The 19,474-nt window shown below is 30.6% G+C and overlaps 1 protein-coding gene across 11 annotated transcripts in view; it reads left to right on the plus strand.

The window, feature by feature from the left end:
• The window catches only part of LOC118203970 (ankyrin repeat domain-containing protein 13C), a 215,610-nt gene that overhangs the window by 99,985 nt on the left and 96,151 nt on the right, over positions 1–19,474 (plus strand). For 2 of the 11 annotated variants that reach the window (XR_015042104.1, XM_085820398.1), the window contains one exon: positions 11,312–11,786. The exons of 6 other annotated variants lie outside the window; for them this stretch is intronic. Coding sequence is in view for 3 of the 5 variants with exons in the window: in XM_085820398.1 (XP_085676524.1) it covers positions 11,312–11,328 (17 nt within the window). In the remaining 2 variants the exon portion in view is untranslated. Of the gene's footprint in view, positions 1–10,613; positions 11,787–19,474 lie in introns of those variants that run through there. 3 more of the 11 variants (XM_085820395.1, XM_085820394.1, XR_015042103.1) reach the window with 2 other exon arrangements.

The raw sequence follows: 19,474 nt of genomic DNA on the forward strand, positions 1-19,474 counted from the left end.
AAGAAACAAAAGAGAATTGCAAGTCTCAAGTTCAAAAGTGAACTGAAAGCAGGATCAATTGAATTCATTGTTGAAAGAACTTTATTTAAATCATCTTTATTACCTTCAAACAGGGTAAAAGATCGTCTACGTAGCGGAACCATACTGGGAAATTAATAATGCATGTAGATATCAGCCAGGATGGGACTCAAGGGGCTTCCCATGGCTAATCCCTCAGTTTGCTGTAATATTTATTTTGGAAAACAAAATGCATTTGTTTCAAACAGAGTTGAGTGAGGGAAATCAGCTCATCAATTTCAATGCAAGAGAAATGAAATTCGCAAAGTCTGGTGTCTAGACATCTTAATGCACCCTCCACTGGAACATTGGTGAATAATGATTTTATATCAAAAGAAACCATGAGTAAATTTCTAGGAGAAATGCTTTAACTTTTTTTACGAACTCTGGTGAATTTTTTATGGTGTAAATGTTATCACCATAAAAATCTAATAGAGTTGAAAATCTAGAAACTAAATATTTAGCTAACAGATACGAGACAGTGTCTAAATTTGATACAATAGGGCAGAAAGGAATACAACTTTTATGGATTTGGGAAAGAGTGTATAATCTGGCACAAATCGCAACAGTTGGAATAGGCGACCGTTTTAAGTTGCTCGAAAGAGTATGTGAAGATTTGATCGCAGTTTTTATTTTTGAGAGATCCGAAGGTGAAGGGTCATTCGGGATCAGAATATATGGTCCTTCGTTTAAAAGTTTAGTGATACTATCAATGTAAGTGTTCTTATCCATGATGACTATCCGGCCACCTTTGTCTGCCTTTGAAATGATAATATCCGGGTTAGAATGAATTCCATGCATTGTAGCTCTTTCTCTCGCGTTTAGATTTGGTTTCAAAGCCTTATTATTGAATTTCACATTATGAGTGATAAGATGCCTAATCATTTCTTTCTGTAACTTTCTGAACTTGAAAGCTTTTTCGATAGGAGCCAGAATCTTTGGAATCGAGAGTTTAGAGGTTTGTGAGAAGTTAAAATTATATTTTAGAATTCTCTCTTGTTCTTCTGATAAACTAACACTAGAAATATTAACTATTAGCTTAATGTTTACAATGGGAAGATTTTTTTGAACTACTTAAATTGAAAGACTGTAAAAGATGTTTTTCGAATTTAACTGCAAGGGTGTTTTTATGATGGTTAACTGCATTCTCAGTTCTAGACCAAGACTTTTGTTCAATGACAGGGAATTCTGGATATGAATTAGAGAGTTCCAGATGAAGCTTATAGAGCTTATGTTCAATTTTGGATAACTGTTGACGTGTATCCTTTATGATGGACCAAAGTAAGGCTAGCTTGCAGTTTAACAGAATTCTTGAAACACGACAGGGCTGGCGCTAGGAATTTTCCGAGCTGGTGCAATCTCTTTGGATCCTGAATTCTGTTGCTTAGTGCCTTTCTAAATTCTGCTTCCAATGCCTGCTCTAAATTCTAAAAGTTTAACCATTTCTAGATTTTGTTGCTCAGTGTGTCACTAAATTCTAAAAATTCTGTCATTCTAGCTCTGTAACTGGCATATTTTTTCTGAATGTTCATATTACCAAAGAAATAAAATTAGCAGTTTTTTCTAAAACTAAATGCATTCAGTGTTTTAGAATAACAGAAATCTTTAATTAAATTCTAAAATGAAAAGGAAACCTGTTGAAGAAAGAAACTGAATATGTAAAGAGAAAGAAAATTATTCATCAAAGATATGTTCAGTTATTATTATATGAATTAACCAGTTGTTTATAATTTCAGCATTTACTATAATTTCCCATTTCTATTTCCTTACCAGAATGCAAATCACTTAGTTTTTAAACTGAGGTTTTTGGAGTGTAAGACAGAGTGTGTCACTGCGTTGGTTCCTGCCAGTTCTGATAATTTATAATTATTCATCTTTGCATTATCGCTGCTAACATTTGAATTTCTTATGATGATAGAGTTACTAAGCCAGCTTAAATAAAAATTAAATTAGATAGTCTTTGACCACTATTCCATATTATTAGTTTGAATTTGACTCTTCTTAATTACGTCACTAGGAGCTGTAATTAATTTTGTTAGCATAAAAACATGCCTTTATGTTCTAAGGTCTTTTTAAATAAGAGGCTTGTTTAAGTCTTAGTTACTTTCAGACATAGCGATAATTTGCTTCACGTCTGTCAGGGAGGAACTATTTAATTTTGATCAGATCAAGTAAAGCCTCATAAGTACATTGTGGAGAGGTTGTCAAGTTAGGAGATAAAGCAGAAACTAGTGAGAACATTGGTTGCATATTGAGACAAATTTCTAATGATTAGAAAGTATGCTTAAAGAGAAGGAAATCGATATAAATTAGCCAAAATGTTTGGGAAGGCTTCAAATTAAAAAGATGCATAAATATTTTGTTGTACAAAATATAAATATTTTATAGCTTTTAATGTGTAATTATTCTAATATTGGTAAAGAATCAGTGTTATAAATTACATGTATTTTACACTCTGAAATTTTATTAGATTGTGATTTAAATAGGGCTTCTTTAACAAATATTGTTAAAATTAAATAAAATGTAATAGTGGCCATGTAAATCCATAATGACTGAGGTTATCTAACTACTTAATTTAATTATTTATAACTAACTGTTTACCCTTAAAAATTATCTCTGCATATTAAAGCGAGTTATTGTCTTTCATTAATCCTTACTGTGGTCACAAGATAAAACACAAAAATATAAAAATTCATGTAAAGTGTATTCTTCGCATCTAGTGAGACTTAAAATAATACAAAACAACTTATCACTCTGATGCTTTAGTGGCTTATTAGAACCTTAAAGTATATTAGCTGGGTTACAACCTTAGAGCTTTCGAGATGCAGTTACCTATACTGAGCATGCAAAAAGGAAAACTGTCACTGCCATGGATGTCGTAAACTGTAGAAGCTGTCCACTTATTACTAAGGTATTTAATTTATATACAAATCTCATTGCGTCTAATAAAATATAGGTCCAAATCATAATTTTTTTATAACCATAAATTATGAGTTTGCAAAAAGGTTATATTTGACTTTTTTTTTTTTTTTTTTTTTCTTTAATCTTCCAGTCTGTGAAATGAAAATATGTAAGCCTTTTGTGCCCAAAAATCATTGCTGCTATAGAAAAAACTTTGAAGTTCCGCAAAATTTCAGAAACTGAGATAGGAATAATCTATCTTTTTCAATGTTATTCGAAAAGAATAAAGCTAATAAAATTAATTTTTTAATTTTTCGTAAAGAACTAAACTAATTACATTATTATATTTTTAAGCTGAGATACTCCTTTTCACTTTGTAATCGAGCTTATGTGATATTTTTTATTGACTTCTGCTCCTACTTTTATAAGTGTAAAATATTTAATTCTACTTGATAAATTTTATAAAGTTTATTTTATTCTCAAGCTTATTAATAATTATGTTAATTAAGTTAAGTTTAATAATAATGCATCCTACTTATGGATCTATTTTATTTTTAGGATGATATTACAAAAATGAGATTCAGGCATAGATAATATTTTTAATTGAATTTATTGTTCCCATTTGCTCATAGGTCCGTAATTTTTTTTTCATTAATTGTCCTTAAAAGTACTTAATTTCTGTGTCCAGAAATGTGTAAAAACGCAGTCTATTCTCCATGAGAAGAGACTTGGCCGTGCCCATCATGTGGTGTTGGAAGATTCTAGTTTCTTATTTTAGATAAAGCAGGACTAAATAAATAAACTTGTTTATATAACCTTAAACTTATTTAGACTTATTTTAGATAAAGCAAAAATGTGTGCAAACCTGGTATAATACCTATTTCAGTACTTGCTTTTAAAAATGAAACCACTAAAAATCCTGGAGCTATATTTTTTAACAAAAGTATTATTTTTATAGTAATAATAAATTTATTGTAATATAATTATATAGTAATAATAGAGTAATCAAATAATTATAATGATAAATATAAAAATTGGATGATATTGATATTATAATGACAATTAAATATATATTTACTATAATATAATGATAGTAATTTATTACACTTATGCATATATAGCAAAATTAAATTTGAAGGACATTAATTTGTTTACCAATGCATAAAATTAAACACAGTGTAATCAAACATTTAATTATAAATTATCATAATCAGCACATGATATTAGATTGCTATAAAAGAATTTTCTGTCCCCTTAACTTTTTGCTCTTTGAATGCTGGGTGAAAATAAATAGAAAAAAAAAAAAAAAGAATAGCAAATAGCCCTACTGCATGATTCATTCATATCCATCCATTTTATTTCATACTTGACTCAGTCCGAATTGCACATTTGTATTTGTACATACCTGTAATGTTCAAACTATGTAGAGCCAGTTTATTAAGTACTTTCAGCCTTCCTTTAAAATTGCATTTTCTATAGCATTGTTCAGCTTGTTTATTTAAAAAAAATTTAGGCAGAGTTAAGAAGTATATTTTGTCTACTAACAATTTTCAAATTTATACAGTTTATTTATACAGTACAGCCAAATAAAGTACAAGAGCAGTAAAAAAGTGTAATGCAGCATTTATATTACATTAATTAATATGTGTAATATTTTCTGTTATAAAATGATTTTACAGTGATTTGTAAAACAAATCTAAAATATCTAGCATATTTTCACTAAATGCAAAATTTCACTAAATGCAGTGCTTTACTAGTTTTTAAAATGTATAAAAAATAAGCATACTGTGGTTTATTATATTTTACAGCTACTTTTTTTTTACAGTACTGTGTCATAAACATTCACTTAAAAGTATATAGTTCAGATTTTTTTTAAATTATATTTATCATTTTTCATAAAAGTTGTTTTGTGTCCTTACGGTTTCATTTCGTTACATAAAAATAACACAATATTTTGTTTTACTTTTTGACTTTTGTAATTCTTTCCTCCATTACTCACTGAAATCTTCATATTTCTCCTTTTTTGTGCACTGACTACCCTAATTAATATGTGGCAGTACCCAGTGAGTGTCTCTCTTCTGTTAGAAGAATCTTATTCTTCATGCATTAGAAATTGTCAATAGCTTTTTATTAGGTTATAGAAGTTAGATAGTTAGCTGAGTTACGGGTGCTGACATCCACAAACAAATACTTAGTTCAACTGATATATATTTGGGAAAATATATCCCAGACTCACTACTTCTTAAGTATAGTGAAACACTGTTACCCAGCAGTTGATAATTTGTTGTAATCTGCAGAATGGAACTTTTCTGATGTGCATACATCTCCTGAATTGTATTTGGTATCCTTAGAGCATCTGCAGTTTTTTTACAATTGGTATTCAGATCTTTCTTACTTTTTAGGAAATTCTTAATATTTCAGATAGCACTGAATATATCCTGGCAATGATTTAATTTTTCAGATCTTCCTCTCGAGTGTACAAAGATTATAATATTGATAATAGATTAATAATTAAGAAGTGGTTGCACTTAATTAGAAAATAGATAAAATACAGTTAGTCTTAAATTACAAGAGGAATTGATTTAGAAATATCTATCTCCAAATGCTATATATTTTGCATTTTTTTAGGGTTTAAATTACCTCAGCATGATATTTCAGGGTGCTCATTATATAATCCCTGCTCAAAAATAAGCTTCAGTTAAGATATCAGCTAAATGGACACCAGACATAATGATCAGTCGGAGTACAGACACAACAGACATGCATACTTCATAAAGATAGGCATGGTTGTGAATAATTTTAATTTTTAATTCAATATGCTGTGTTAAAAACAGATATACTTATTGCACATATGAAGAAATGTTTTCTAAATTTTGCTTGTGTAGTTTTTGTCACTTTTTTATGAACCATTATTCTTAATATTTATTGTTGCCATGCATATCTCATTAATAAATATTCAGTTAGTACATGATATAATAAAAGATTTAAAAGGAATAATAAGGCCCACCAGCGGCCGAGCGGTAACGTCGCTGAACACTGTTAGTTCGGTCTGAGGTTCGGATTCCTCGAACGGGCTGGCTGCATGGGCATTTTCATGGTTTTCCCCATGTGTAACATGTATATGAGCCAGTTTTCCTCAGAAAGTCCTCCATGAAGGCATCCCTTCCCTTAGACAGATAGCCCTCAAGGCTTTGCCATAATGACACACACACACACATAACTGTTAAAAGGAATAATATTATGATATCTAAATAAGATAATGCAAAAGGATAATCTTTTCCACTGAATACAAGAATGGAATTAATTGTAAGACAAAAATCTTGTGTTTGTTTATGTTATTCGAAAGAGAAGTTGGATTCGTGAATGATCCAAAAATATAATTCGAAGTATAGTAACCCAAGTGTATGAAAGGAATGTCAAGAAGAAAAAGTGTGAATCAACTCAAATTAGTAACCGAATTGGATAATATCTTATGTGAGTAAATTGCTAACTAAAAAACAAAGGTTGTTTTTATATATATATATATATATATATATATATATATATATATTCAGATCATCAACAGAAAATACTGAAGTTATGAAATATGCATTTGCATTCAGTTTAGTTGATGGCATTGACTTTTCTGAATGCTAACTCTCCTATATATTTGCAGTGGAAAACGCTGTATATTCCTTAACAGTGTACTTTGCTTCCATAAGGTACAGAAGTGCATCTGTTACCTGTATTTTGAAAATTCTTCCAGATAAAAAGAATGTCCTGCTTCTAATCATCAGTAAAGGTGAGGTTCAAAAAAGGTTGAACATGTTTCAGGCATTTCTATTTCTGAAACCAAAATAGGCCTGGTGCAGACAAGCAGCTATAAGGAGGTGATTTGATTTAATGCTACTGCTTGCTTTGGGATGTGGTCTGATAATCTAGCAGTACTCACCACACCAAAGATATGAAAAAAATCCTTGTAGGAAGAAGAAAATAGATCAAATAATCATAACTGCAGGTGTGACTGCCTATGTCCAGACTCTTGGTGTTGAAATAAACAAGTCATTCAAGAATCGTTCATGCATGGAAATCAAAACTGAAGTGCCAAAATACTATAGTGAAAATAGAGCGGATAAAAGTCAGCATGAAAATTTGTGAAGCCTAAGCTTGAAAATGGTTATGACAATGATGAATTAATAATAGCTGTGTTGCCAATGCATTATGAGTAGGCTGCATGGACAAGATGTGCTCATTACTGAGAGATCTATTGCTGAACATGAGAGTGATTCTACAGGAAATGGACTCACAAAAAATTCACCCGGAATTGGAGCTTTATAACGATGTTCCTGAAGATGATGACATGAATATGTCAATAAATGTAGTTTGTTATAAATGGGTCAGTATTAAATACCCTGCATGAAAAAATAAGATAGCCTCTGAAAAAAAGCACTAGTGCATCATTTGAGCAAAAATTTGTATGACCAACTTCTATTTTAAGAGAAATGTGATATTTATGTATGTGTCCAAACCATTAAAGAGGTATTTTTAAAGAAAGAGATTAAGTACAAATTGGCAGAGGTATTTCTGAGTTATAATCAAGAAAGCACTTTCTCATGACTTTGGGAGGAAATTTAGGATTAAAAAGCCAATCTTCCATTGCTTTCAGGATTAATATATATGAGATTTTGTTCTTAAAAATAAAACACATAATAACAATAAGAATGTTCATAATATTAACTAGTAGCTCACATGGCTAGCCCCTGAAATAGTAATTACAGTAGGCTCCTCTCAGTATAGTATAATTGCTTGTGATAATGTGGTCCCATACCTATTTTAATAATATTAAGTGATGAAAAAATATAAATGAAATTTAGCTAATATTATTAGACTTTAACAGAATTTTAATTAGGGAAAATTGATTAACAGTTGATTATCTGGAACTCTTACTCAAAAGTTCATTTTTGAACTGTTCATACTGTCACTGGAAATACTTTTGTCTTAATAATTCATAGGGCATTCCTTACTTAGCATTTGTAGGATATGCAATTTCATCATCATCTTCAGAGAGTTTATCACATGATGTGTGGGATTATTTTCAAAAAGCTATAAGCAAATATCTTGTGTCATTAAAGCTGACAGAAGAAGATAACCTGCTACAGTTTAAGGTTTTTTTATCAGTGTCTATCCAAGGGCTGAATTCCTTGCAATCTATGTTAGTTGGAGACATTTTTAATTCATCTTTCATTTTATCATTTATTAAAAGACTGGCATGCTTTTCATTTATTAAAAGATTGGCATGCTTATCATCAGATCATTGTTGGTTATTCTAAGACAGGGATCCAAGGCTAATGTTGCCTTAAATTAAAATCAGAGTATAGCTGGTGACTTAATCCTTTACTTTGATATTACTTTAGTTTAAAAAATTCATTCTGTAATACTTTGATAACAATAACTGGCAGTTAATCTTTGGATTATGGTAACTTGGTGAACATTTGGCAACCAACCCTGCTACAGCAACCTGCTAGTTTTTGTTTGGATGCCATTTTGTTTTCACAAAGTAAAGGCATGTTCCTTTTTTTTTTTTTTTTTTTACTCATCATTTTTTTCCAACAATCTGCTAGCCGAATTACGTTTATGCTAGAACTTTTATGAAACAAAAGTGCTTAATCATGATGAAGATTAGTGCGAAATTGGGACAAAATGCAGAATCGCCCACTGCTTGCCGCGTTTTTAAGAATTACACATACACGGTATCATCCATGTACACATCGACCTATTTTCACTTAAAAAAACATCACAGAATTGCACAAAAATGACATTCCGCACACTCTTGACTTTATCCATGTACACTGCTAAAGTCCTAGCTAGTAACCTTTATCGCCTTACCAAAATGTCGCCAAACTACGTGTTACCATATTCCAAAGATTAGCCTAACTGACTTGTTGATTACAATAAATGTTTATCTCACATTTTGTATGCAAATGTGCAAGACTTAAGCAGTTCGATAAAAATATCCAAATGACAACATTAATCACTATCACATTAAGTAGCACCCATTGTATAAAAAAGAAAATATAGATATAGTAATTTTAGCAAGTCTTAAGTGTAATTCCTAAAAGATATTTAAAATTTGTAATTAGATATATCATGATTTAAAGGCCTTTTAACTTATGTGAACCATATTTAAAGAGTGAAAAAAATATTCCTAAAAACTGCATCTATTGCTTTTTAAATAGCTTGGTTTGTTAATAACAAACATATTAAATTTAAAAGTATCTTATGTGTTGCTGAATGGCAAACATAAGCACATGGAAGATAAAAGTATTTTATTTTAGGCAATGGCAACACATTGCTTTTAAATAGATTAGTGTATTGATTGAAAGTGAATGATAAATATCTTACATTTTCCTGAATGGAATCAATCTAGTTTGGTGGAGATAAAAATATTGTATTTTGCAATGTTGTCACTGCGTGCTTTTAAATTACTGTGCATGTAACAAAAATTCCTTAAATTCATATAAAATATGAAATAATTATTAAAAAAGAAATTCAAAATTTTTGCTGCAAGGTGCACATTCCACTTGCGAACTGATTCAAAAAAGGGATTTACTTTTGAGTGAACAAATGGTGATACCTCAAAAATTAAGCAATAGCTCTTCCTGGAAGCATGCCAGGAAAGTTTGATTCTTTTTTTAGAAAAGGAGGGAATGATTCTCCTGAAAAATGGGAATGAATTATTTTTTATAATTACCCAACTTTTTAACTCTTTTTATTTCAGAATTTTATAGTTAATTCTGTGTATGAAAAAAGGTTTCAGGAATTTTAAAACTATAATGCAAAGAAATCTATCCAGGGAGTTAGCAGTTTGATTGAGTTAATTCTTTTGATCCCACTCCTAATTCAATTCTTTTCACTCATCACTTCATTCTTGTATGCTACTCTTAATTCACTCCTCATTCCCCATCTAATTCATCAAGACTACTATTAGTGAGTGGTGAATAGTAAAAAAGAAGTGATTCAGTTCAATAGGTAAAGATTTTGATCTCATCCCATAAAGGAGCAGTTCTGCCCACTTTTAGTGCACTTGTTCATGTGGAGGACTATGCATATTCAGAATTTGATGACTTTAGGTACTTTTAATTTTCTACAGTGCAGGGAATACCCTTTTTATAGGAACTTATCTATTTCCTATTAAACACAGGGTACATTTACAAATAAGATTACCATAACAAATTTAAGCAATGATTCTTTACTTGGTAATGATAAAATGACAAAATATGCTCTAAATTTCATGCACTCAAATGACTATGACAATAGATTCTTTGTTATTTAATAATAAGGATTAAATAATGCTTAACATTTCACCAGGGAATATAAAAACATGAAAGGACATAGGACCTTTTCTACTTAGCATATTTTCATTTAACTGAACAATATTTTAACAAAATGCCACCCCCCCCCGTTTGTAATTTTAGGCATATTTAAGTCTTAAAATGTTTAAGTGTTCTTGAATAATTGTATAAAAGGTGTTTAAACTAGAATATCCAAACTGAAAGTGATAGATAGCACTAGTAATGTTATTGTATTATAGTTTTCACAGATAAAAATCTTATTTTTATTTACTTATTTATTCTTTTTTTTTTTTTTTTTTCTCTCTCTCTCTCTCTCTCTTCTAGATATCCCAATATTACCTACTGTGACTGCATGTATCACATTCCAGGATTTTCAGTTTAATGTGGAAATCCCCGATTCATATTTTGAAATCCCCTCAGATTATCAGGAAGACCCTATGCGTTTTCCAGATTTATGATTATCGTATTCACTGTCTTTTCCAGTCTGGTTTGAACTTGCACTAATGTTAATGTAAAAGAATTTTTTCTTTCTTTCATGATTTCTCTGTATTGTTTTTAAGCAGTACCTTTGCCTGATTGCAGTCAGGTTCTGCTCAGTCTTAAAAAAAAAGAAGAAGAAATGATTGTTTTTAAGCAGTATCTTCGGCTGATTGCAGTCAGGCTGTGCTCAATCTTAGGAGAAAGAAAAAAAAAAAAAAAAAAAAAAAGCTCAGAAACAATCTGTTTTATATTTAGGTCATCCTATGACTGAATCACTAAGTCATTTAACAAGTTTTAAGAATTTTATTTTTCAGTGATGTGGACTACTTGTGAAATAAATTGACAGTTTTAAAACTGTATATTTTCAGCAATAGCACAGTCTTTTTTAAGAATTGCTGAAGCAGTTCTATGCCATATATCAGCTGTAAAGAGTGAATGTCACCTGTAATCATATGCTTCCAATTGATATAAATTTTATATGTGTTTGAACCCACCAAGACAACCTGAATGCTTATTTTTTCTTGCTGTTGTTTCTATTCCAGTCCCACCACTTCTATAGAATGAATTGCACCTGCATAATATTCACTTTTAGACAGAGATCACTTCCAAGTTGTCTAAAGCAATTGTTGAGTCTATGTTTTTGTTAGTCATGTTGTAATCCCTGTAATTTGTGTATATAGAATGTGAGATCACAAATTGTTTGTTTAAGATTTGAGTAAAAAAGTGTATAATTTTATATTTGTGCAAGTTTTTAACTTAAATGTTGAAGATTGTTAAGAAATTCCCTAATGTGTTGCTTTTAAGTTCCTTATCTGCACGTTTTGAGCAGATATCTATTATAGTGTAAAAATTTTCTGTAGTTTTTATTACCTGATTTAAAGGATATGTTGAATAGTGTTAAAGTTTTGATTGAAAATATTTGCTTGAGATTGTGTTCAAATGTTGTCTTGCGTTATAAGTCTTAAGATTTAAATAAAGTATTTTAACTTTTTTTTTAATAAACCTCTTTTGATTGTTTAGTTTTTGTAATGAATTTAAAGCATACCCTGTACATATATATTTGAATTTAACAAACATTCTCTATTCGTAAAAAGCAAATTTAAAGTTAATTAAATTTTAATTAAATTTAATGCAAACAAATAAATGATTAATTATTCCTGCGAACTAATCTAAAATATCATTTAAATTCTGAGAGCATATGTAAATCAAGTGCAAGTATCAAAATCCATGAATAAATATAATATTTATCCTATTATTCACTTATGCATTTTTATAAATTTTTTAGGATTAATAAATTTTTGGAATTATATATTTGTATTGAATATAATATTTATATTGAATATAATGTTTATCCTACATAATGTTTACATGAATACATAATACATAATGTTATAATGTTTACATGAATAAATATAATATTTATCCTATTATTCACTTATGCATTTTTATAACTTTTTTAGGATTAATAAATTTTTGGAATTATATATTTATTCATAGAATTTGATACTTGCACTTGATTTGCATATGCTCTCAGAATTTAAATGATTTTGTAGATTAGTTTGCAGCAATAATTAATCATTTATTTGTTTGCATTAAATTTAATTTAAATTTAATTAACTTTAAATTTGCTTTTTACGAATAGAGAATGTTTATTAAATTCAAATTTCATTCCTTGCAGCAATGGTGCAATAGAATTATTTAAATTTAATTTAACTTTAGTATTTATTCTTTTGAAACCTTGTACATATATAAATTTTTTTCGTTTCACTTTTATGTGAATGTACATACGTGTGCTCAGACTTTGGGATGTTTACGGCTCTAAACTTTCATTATCAATTAACATGAGACGGTATTAATGCTCTAAAAATTTTTTTAACAAAAAATTACTATAATAATCGCTTTTAAATTCAGTCCTCTCCAGCAGAAGCGCAGGAATTAATTAATTAAATATTTCCATTTTCCTTAACTAATATGTGTAACGTATAAAGAAAAAAAGCTAATTTTTTTAACTTCTTCTATAAAAAAAGATATGAATTAAAAATAATATTTTATGGATTATGCATAAAATATAACTGCCCATAGTGCATTTTAACAAACAAGATTTCTAATAAATTGCCCAGCTATGACCCTGAAGTCAGCGGTATACAAGCATAACAAATTTTGTGTAAATATTGTGAACCTTTCTTTACAATTGTTCTGTATTTTTAAAGAACCAACTATTTTTTAATTCATTTTTTAACTTTTTTATTTTATTTATTTATTTTTTCAGTAACAGTGCATTTTAGTTTTAATAATATATATATTATTTCATTTGTATTTAAGGCTTCTAGAAATGCAAATAAATTTTTAAAATTTACTTCAGCTTCTATGCAATTAGTGATGTTTATAATATGCTTTATAATCTTACTTATCTAAAAATTGCTAGTGTACTTTACTTTCGCAGTTCATAAGCAGAAATAAAAATTTCCAGTAACATGGAATTTAGTAAACAAAACTTTTCTGCGTACTGCATCAGGATCCATATAAAACAAACAATACTCGCTTAAGCGGGAAAAATTCAGATGTTCAGCATCATAACTCGCGAATTGGTTGTTTGGTGCCAAAATATTACAGTGACACCTAGTGGCGGAAAATGAAAATAATCTACGTCTTCAACTGACACAACGCATTCGTACGCAGTAGTGGAAACGGGCCGTAGTACGTAGAATCCGTTTTTTTCGATTGGGTTCAAATGAGGGAATTTCACAACTCAATGCGCATGCGTGGTTAATGTTGGTGCAAATAGCTTAAGCGGCTAACCACACCACTGGTGCGAATAGCATTGGCCGTTTAAAGCAGGGTTTCTTAAATTGTGGGTCGCAGCAGTTTTGATATTTCATTAACTTACTATAATGGTTTTACAATTATCAAATACCTTTACACAATGTATCTGAAGACAGTACAGACCCCCCTCCCCCCCAAAAAAAATCGTTTGGACGTATTTTTTACTTCCTTGTACGAAGTGAAAAGGAAGTATTGTAATCGCGAAAAGCTTCAGGCAGCATATTTCATAAAATATCCATTTTGACCGCTATCAAATGCAATTTAACGATGTTTTTGCATGATATCTCTATGTAAGGAAAGAATAAAATACTCTTTTCCACCAAAAAAAAAATTATAAAACTGCTTTAAAATGAATTCTGAAGAGAATTTTTCGTGCCATCTGTACAAACGTATGTACGTATCTCACATAACTCAAAAACGAGTAGCCTCAGAACGTTGAAATTTTGTATATAGGACTGATATAACATGTAGATGTGCATCTCGTATTTTGGTTGCAATCGACCGCACCAAACGTATATAAATATATTTATATGTATACCCACTCTGTTACCCGGCTCAGTGATCTCAGTTTCTTTACTCTTATATGTTTGTAAATTGTACATTTTTTTCTTTAAAAATGATTGAATTATGTTGTTCTTATCTTCTGGTTAAGCATTTTATGCCTTTAGTAAATATGTATGCAATATTTTTAGAATTATCAACAATTTTAAAGTTGTTTAAGTGCCGCTAAGCCTAATAATTTTTTTGATGGCGGCCATTGCTTGTTTACATTTGAAATAGCAGGATAGTGGATTTGTTGCCACTTAGCTTCACAACAACAAAGATAACGCATTCATTTATTATTGCCAATTAAATCATGCTTAATCCTTTCTGGAATTTTTTCGAGGAAATAAGTGTTTAAGATTTAATTCGTAATTTTTAATACAGATATTTTGAGTTTTTATGTATTTTTGCCTTGTCGCGAAGTGAGAACTGAATTAATTGAATGAGAAATACTCAATCATCAATGAAAAACTGTTTCTTTTTTGTTTTGTTTGCTTAATTTCTTTTATACATTGTTCTAGCTTTATTATAGTATTTGAATAGAGCATGTGGCAACGATTAGATAATTCTTTAAATGATATCAATTTTGTGCATTCTGAGTTATAATATGAACGAAATTACTGTTAAGTGAACCTAGCGCCAGAGTGTCGCTTTGGTAAATAAACAGAGTGAATTTTAAAGAATGCATTTATTCTATTGTGGTTCATGCGCTATCGGCGAAGTAGATTTAATTGAATCCAATAAGTTTAAATGAAATGCAAGAAAAAATGCATATAATTTAATATTCCGTACAAGGAAGTCATGTGATGTACACATCAGATTTTTTTATAATAGTAAACGTTCATTTTCCTTGCTCTGCACGTCAAGCTGTCATTTCATCTGTTACTTATTTAAAATTATCACATTGTTCTATGTCTTAAAATTAGAAATTAAAGTTAATGACCTAAAACTGAAATAGTATATTACAGTACAAGTGAACAAATCGACAGTTTCACTGACGCATGTGTCGGATTTGCACAATACTTATGGCGTCGTGACTGAAAAAAGTTTAAGAAACCCTGGTTTAAAGCAACAATAAGCTTTAACAAGTTTTCAAAATTAGATCTGCATCGAAAGCAGCTTGTGTATATAATGAACATACGGCCTATCATTACATATGCTTCGCCTGCCTGGAATATGGCCAAAAAGTACCTGCACAAACTGCAAGTAATTCAGAATAGAATACTTAAAACGTTCATTACTACGTCAACAATGCCACTCTACACAGAGACTTGAAACTTAGTACAACTGAGCAGCATCAGCACAAACTTAATTTCTTAATGAAAGCTCTCAACTGTGCCCATTTCTCTAATTTAAATACACTAAATTATACAATTCTAGAAGCGGACTGTGAAATTCGACCACTAGCGGCCCACCTGGCAAATGAGTCTTACTTTCCTTCTTAACGATTAGTAGTGTGCAATATCTGGTATATATTTTTTCTCTTTCTGTGTTTGTACTGTATTGTAATTTTAAGACACTGCGCTTTTCCTCTGCTTACCGACCGCGCGATGCCTCGGTTCCCTTTTTTCCTCACCTCCTCCGCTTCCTCTAGAATACCACGGGCAGATAGTATCATGTGATGCGCCCATGTGCCAAATTTGATTGAGCCAGACAAACTGCACTCTATGTGGTAGTCCGGCAATAAATTAATCAGTCATTCTGTCACCAAGAATTAATTAAAGAATACAAAGATAGAAAATGTCTCGCTAAAGACTGTGTTATGATGAACTATGCTTAACAGTCGCCTTCTGGTGATGGATGCAATTGCGTCCTTAATTATAAAATACCGTGAATGTCCTAATATGCAAATTTAGAATGAATTGGTAAGAATTCTTTGAAATTGTATACCAGTAGAGATGTGAGGTAACTCCCACCTTCGTTGTGAACATACGCATATTCGAGAGGTCAGAGTCTCGGGGAGGGCATTGCTCAATTTTCATAACTCCTGCTTCCAATTAACCTCATGTCTCTACAACAGCAAATGGTGAAATAAAATTACATTTAAAAAGCAGGGCAGTTTAAAACGACAGTCTTTTGCCATCAACTGGTCCAAATTTAAAATTATTACAAAGTTTAAGACAAAATTTGAAAGATGGGTATTCAAATAAAATGTTACGAACTATTAAAAAAATATTGCATTTTGCAGAAAAGGTTTCACTCTCTGCTTAATGATAATAATCAGTCAGGCAACTGTGAGGAGTTCCGAAACGAGTTAAAAAAATTGATTTAAAGTTCACTCTCAACATTCTATTCAGGGTTTTACAGTTATTATTTAATTGCACACCCTAGAGTAACCAATATTTATTAAGAATTTTGTCCTCAATTACTGCTTCGATATTATAAATTGTTAAGTGGTAAGGTTAAGTCAAAGAAAATTTTGCCTTTGGATTATTTTTTTATTAAAAAAAAATGGGAGAGTGGTGAGTAAATACTAAATCAGCAAGCATGTGGGTGGTCATAATTATACAGTCAAAAGTCGTTAATTCGGACACCCATAATCCGGAATGATCTATAATCTGGACCTCAAAGCTACAAACTTTCTGCGCATGCGTCAATTCGACGCATGCGCAGAAAGGCGTTTACGTGTGCGCGTAAGACTTTCACGGCTGCGAATGTGCGTGTGTGCATGCGCATAAAACGCTTACGCATGCGCTTTTAATGTATAACGGACGGTATAAGCTAAGCTAAAATTATCTAATTCAGTTAATGTTGCAGATTGCGTTGTTCCTTAGTCTTCGAATTGGATCCGGCTTATTATTTTTTGCAGACTGTCAGAGCAATTTTATAAAAGTAAGCTTGAACTTTCGATTATATCAAATAGAATTTCCGATATATATTTGCTAATATGTAAAGGATCTAAAGCGAAAGTATGTTTCGAAATCCGAAATCTGTTTATCAATTTCACGCTGCTCGGGGAGAGGGCGCTGCAGCGTGCAATTAATTGGAAGTTGATCTGTCAGCACTATCCTTATCTTCAGGGCAGATGTTGTTATTTTATTTGGCTTATAATTCCTTACTAAATGTAGTATTTCATCTCGATGTGCTCCGTCTTCGATATGATTTAAAACAAGTTCCTCGTCATTATAATTCGCTTCCGGTAGTAAAGAAAGAGACACAGAGGTTATTGAAAATGAAAAAATTTCGATTGACAAATTAGTCGGTATTCTCGACACAGCAGTTATAGGACTTGAACAGAGGAACTTTGTAACTAAACAAGAAATTATGTCTGTTTAATAGAATTAAAGAGAAAATATTATCACATGAAACGAAGCAACTTAAACAACTTACATTGAAAGAAATGTTTAATAAAGTAAACAAATAAATATTAAGCTTTTTCTTTTTGTAAATTTTGATACCTTTTAGATCATAATTGTTCTTTATTTCATAAATTACGGTTTCATATTTTTAATTTTGTAATTTCTGCATGCCATCTTACCAGATTTAAACTGATGATCTATAATCCGGAAAAATCGATAATCCGGAATCGCCGAAGTCCCGACGAGTCCGGATTAATGACTTTTGACTGTACTTGTATGTCATTCTGAGGGTTATTTAAACTATCAAGTTATTGACTCGATTTTTCAGCTTTTTCTTTTTCATAAGCTTGTTTGATGTTGTCTCAAGTCAACTTTGAATACGTTTCCCAATTTTTAATTATGAATCTTGTGTAATTTCTTGTTATATAATAAATGAAAAAACAATAAGACAAAGAATTTTCATTTATAATGGGCATAACAATAAGAATCTTTAATGTATATTCAAAGCATGGCTGTTCACCATGATTCAGCAGCTCATAAATGGTAATAGGATTACTACACATAATGGCATACAATAAAATTTCTATATAAAAAAACAGCAGTATGAGATCACTTTTGTCGAATTGCAACATTGTTTAATTAGAAAACATCACAAATGATTAAAAAGGAATGCAGAATGTTTAAATAATTATTGAAGCTCCATGTAATGTCCTCATTCACGTTATTAAATAGACCCATTAATTGAATACATCACTTAAGTCTAGAATTTTCACTTGTTTTACTCACCTGGAATAACACCATATTCTCCTAAAATTGAATTATGCAATTTGCATTTTCATCTTTTTACACAGGTAGAGGATTTTATGAGCTGATACAATATTTATGTACGTATGTTTGAGATATGGTATATAGTCAAAAGATACTAAACACACACCAGGCACAATTAAATACATAAATGTGGGAAATCATACCGTCCAATGCTGAATGAGAATTGCCCGTTATGACGTCATCAGTATAGCATCACCCAGCGCAGTAAGAATCATCCCAGACAGCGCTGAGACCTGGTCGAGAGTGGAGGGCAGACGTGAGCAGACGGCTCACACGTCTTCAAGATTTTATGAACTTAGATTGTGCTTTCGATGTTATGCCTTTACATCATTATGTTAATCCTGCATACCGTTAACTTCATCTTTATATACTTTTCTTAATTACTTTTATTTCTTCCTATTAAATAAACCATTTAAATATTACTTTGTGCTCTCATGCTGTGAATCAAGTCAAATTCTACAAAAAAATATGGCGACCAACCGTGCGGCCTCGAATTCCAAAATGTGCGAGTAGTAGAACTGTCCTTTGAACTACTGAGTGAAAGTTATTCGATTTATTGGATTACTCGTATAAAGTGTGGATTACCCAATTGACGACGATCATCTGTCGGGTGAGTACAAAACTTTCTTTCCAATATGAAGTTAGTAGAAATTCCAGAATTGGAAGCAGCTTTAAAGAACCGTAAAAGTTCTGATATCAAAAGTTTGCATAAGCTTATTTTTAATACTGATGGAGATCGAAATAACCGAAAAAGATTATGTGAATTTTCTGGCTTTATATTTAAACCAGATTCTGAAGAATTTAATAAGAAAATAGGTACGGTGCAGAATAGTTTTACTTTGAATGAGTTAATTAAAGTTTGCAATGTATTGTGCATAAATTCAGAAGGTTCAAAAACGGAAGTCGTAACCCGAATTGTCTCTTTACTATGTGATTTATCTGTACTATTTGAAAATATTTTGCATGAAGAAAATAATGATATTGAAGATGAAACTATTAATAAAATGGTCTGGTTTTAACGAGTCTCAAGTAAATAACAGTATGCAGCTTCCAATTCAAGGTCATTTTAAACCTCATCTTAGTTTTTCTGATATTGAAAGTATTGTTAATCCTTTTTCTGGTAATGCATATGAAAATGTTGATAAATGGATTGATGAATTTGAAGACGTTATAAACTCTTTGAAATTGAGTGATTTGCATAAATTAGTTTTT

This window comes from Stegodyphus dumicola, chromosome 7, assembly GCF_044657685.1.
Source record: "Stegodyphus dumicola isolate Sdum_Otavi_A_Nest chromosome 7, ASM4465768v1".
In the NCBI taxonomy this organism is placed as follows: Eukaryota; Metazoa; Arthropoda; class Arachnida; order Araneae; family Eresidae; genus Stegodyphus; species Stegodyphus dumicola.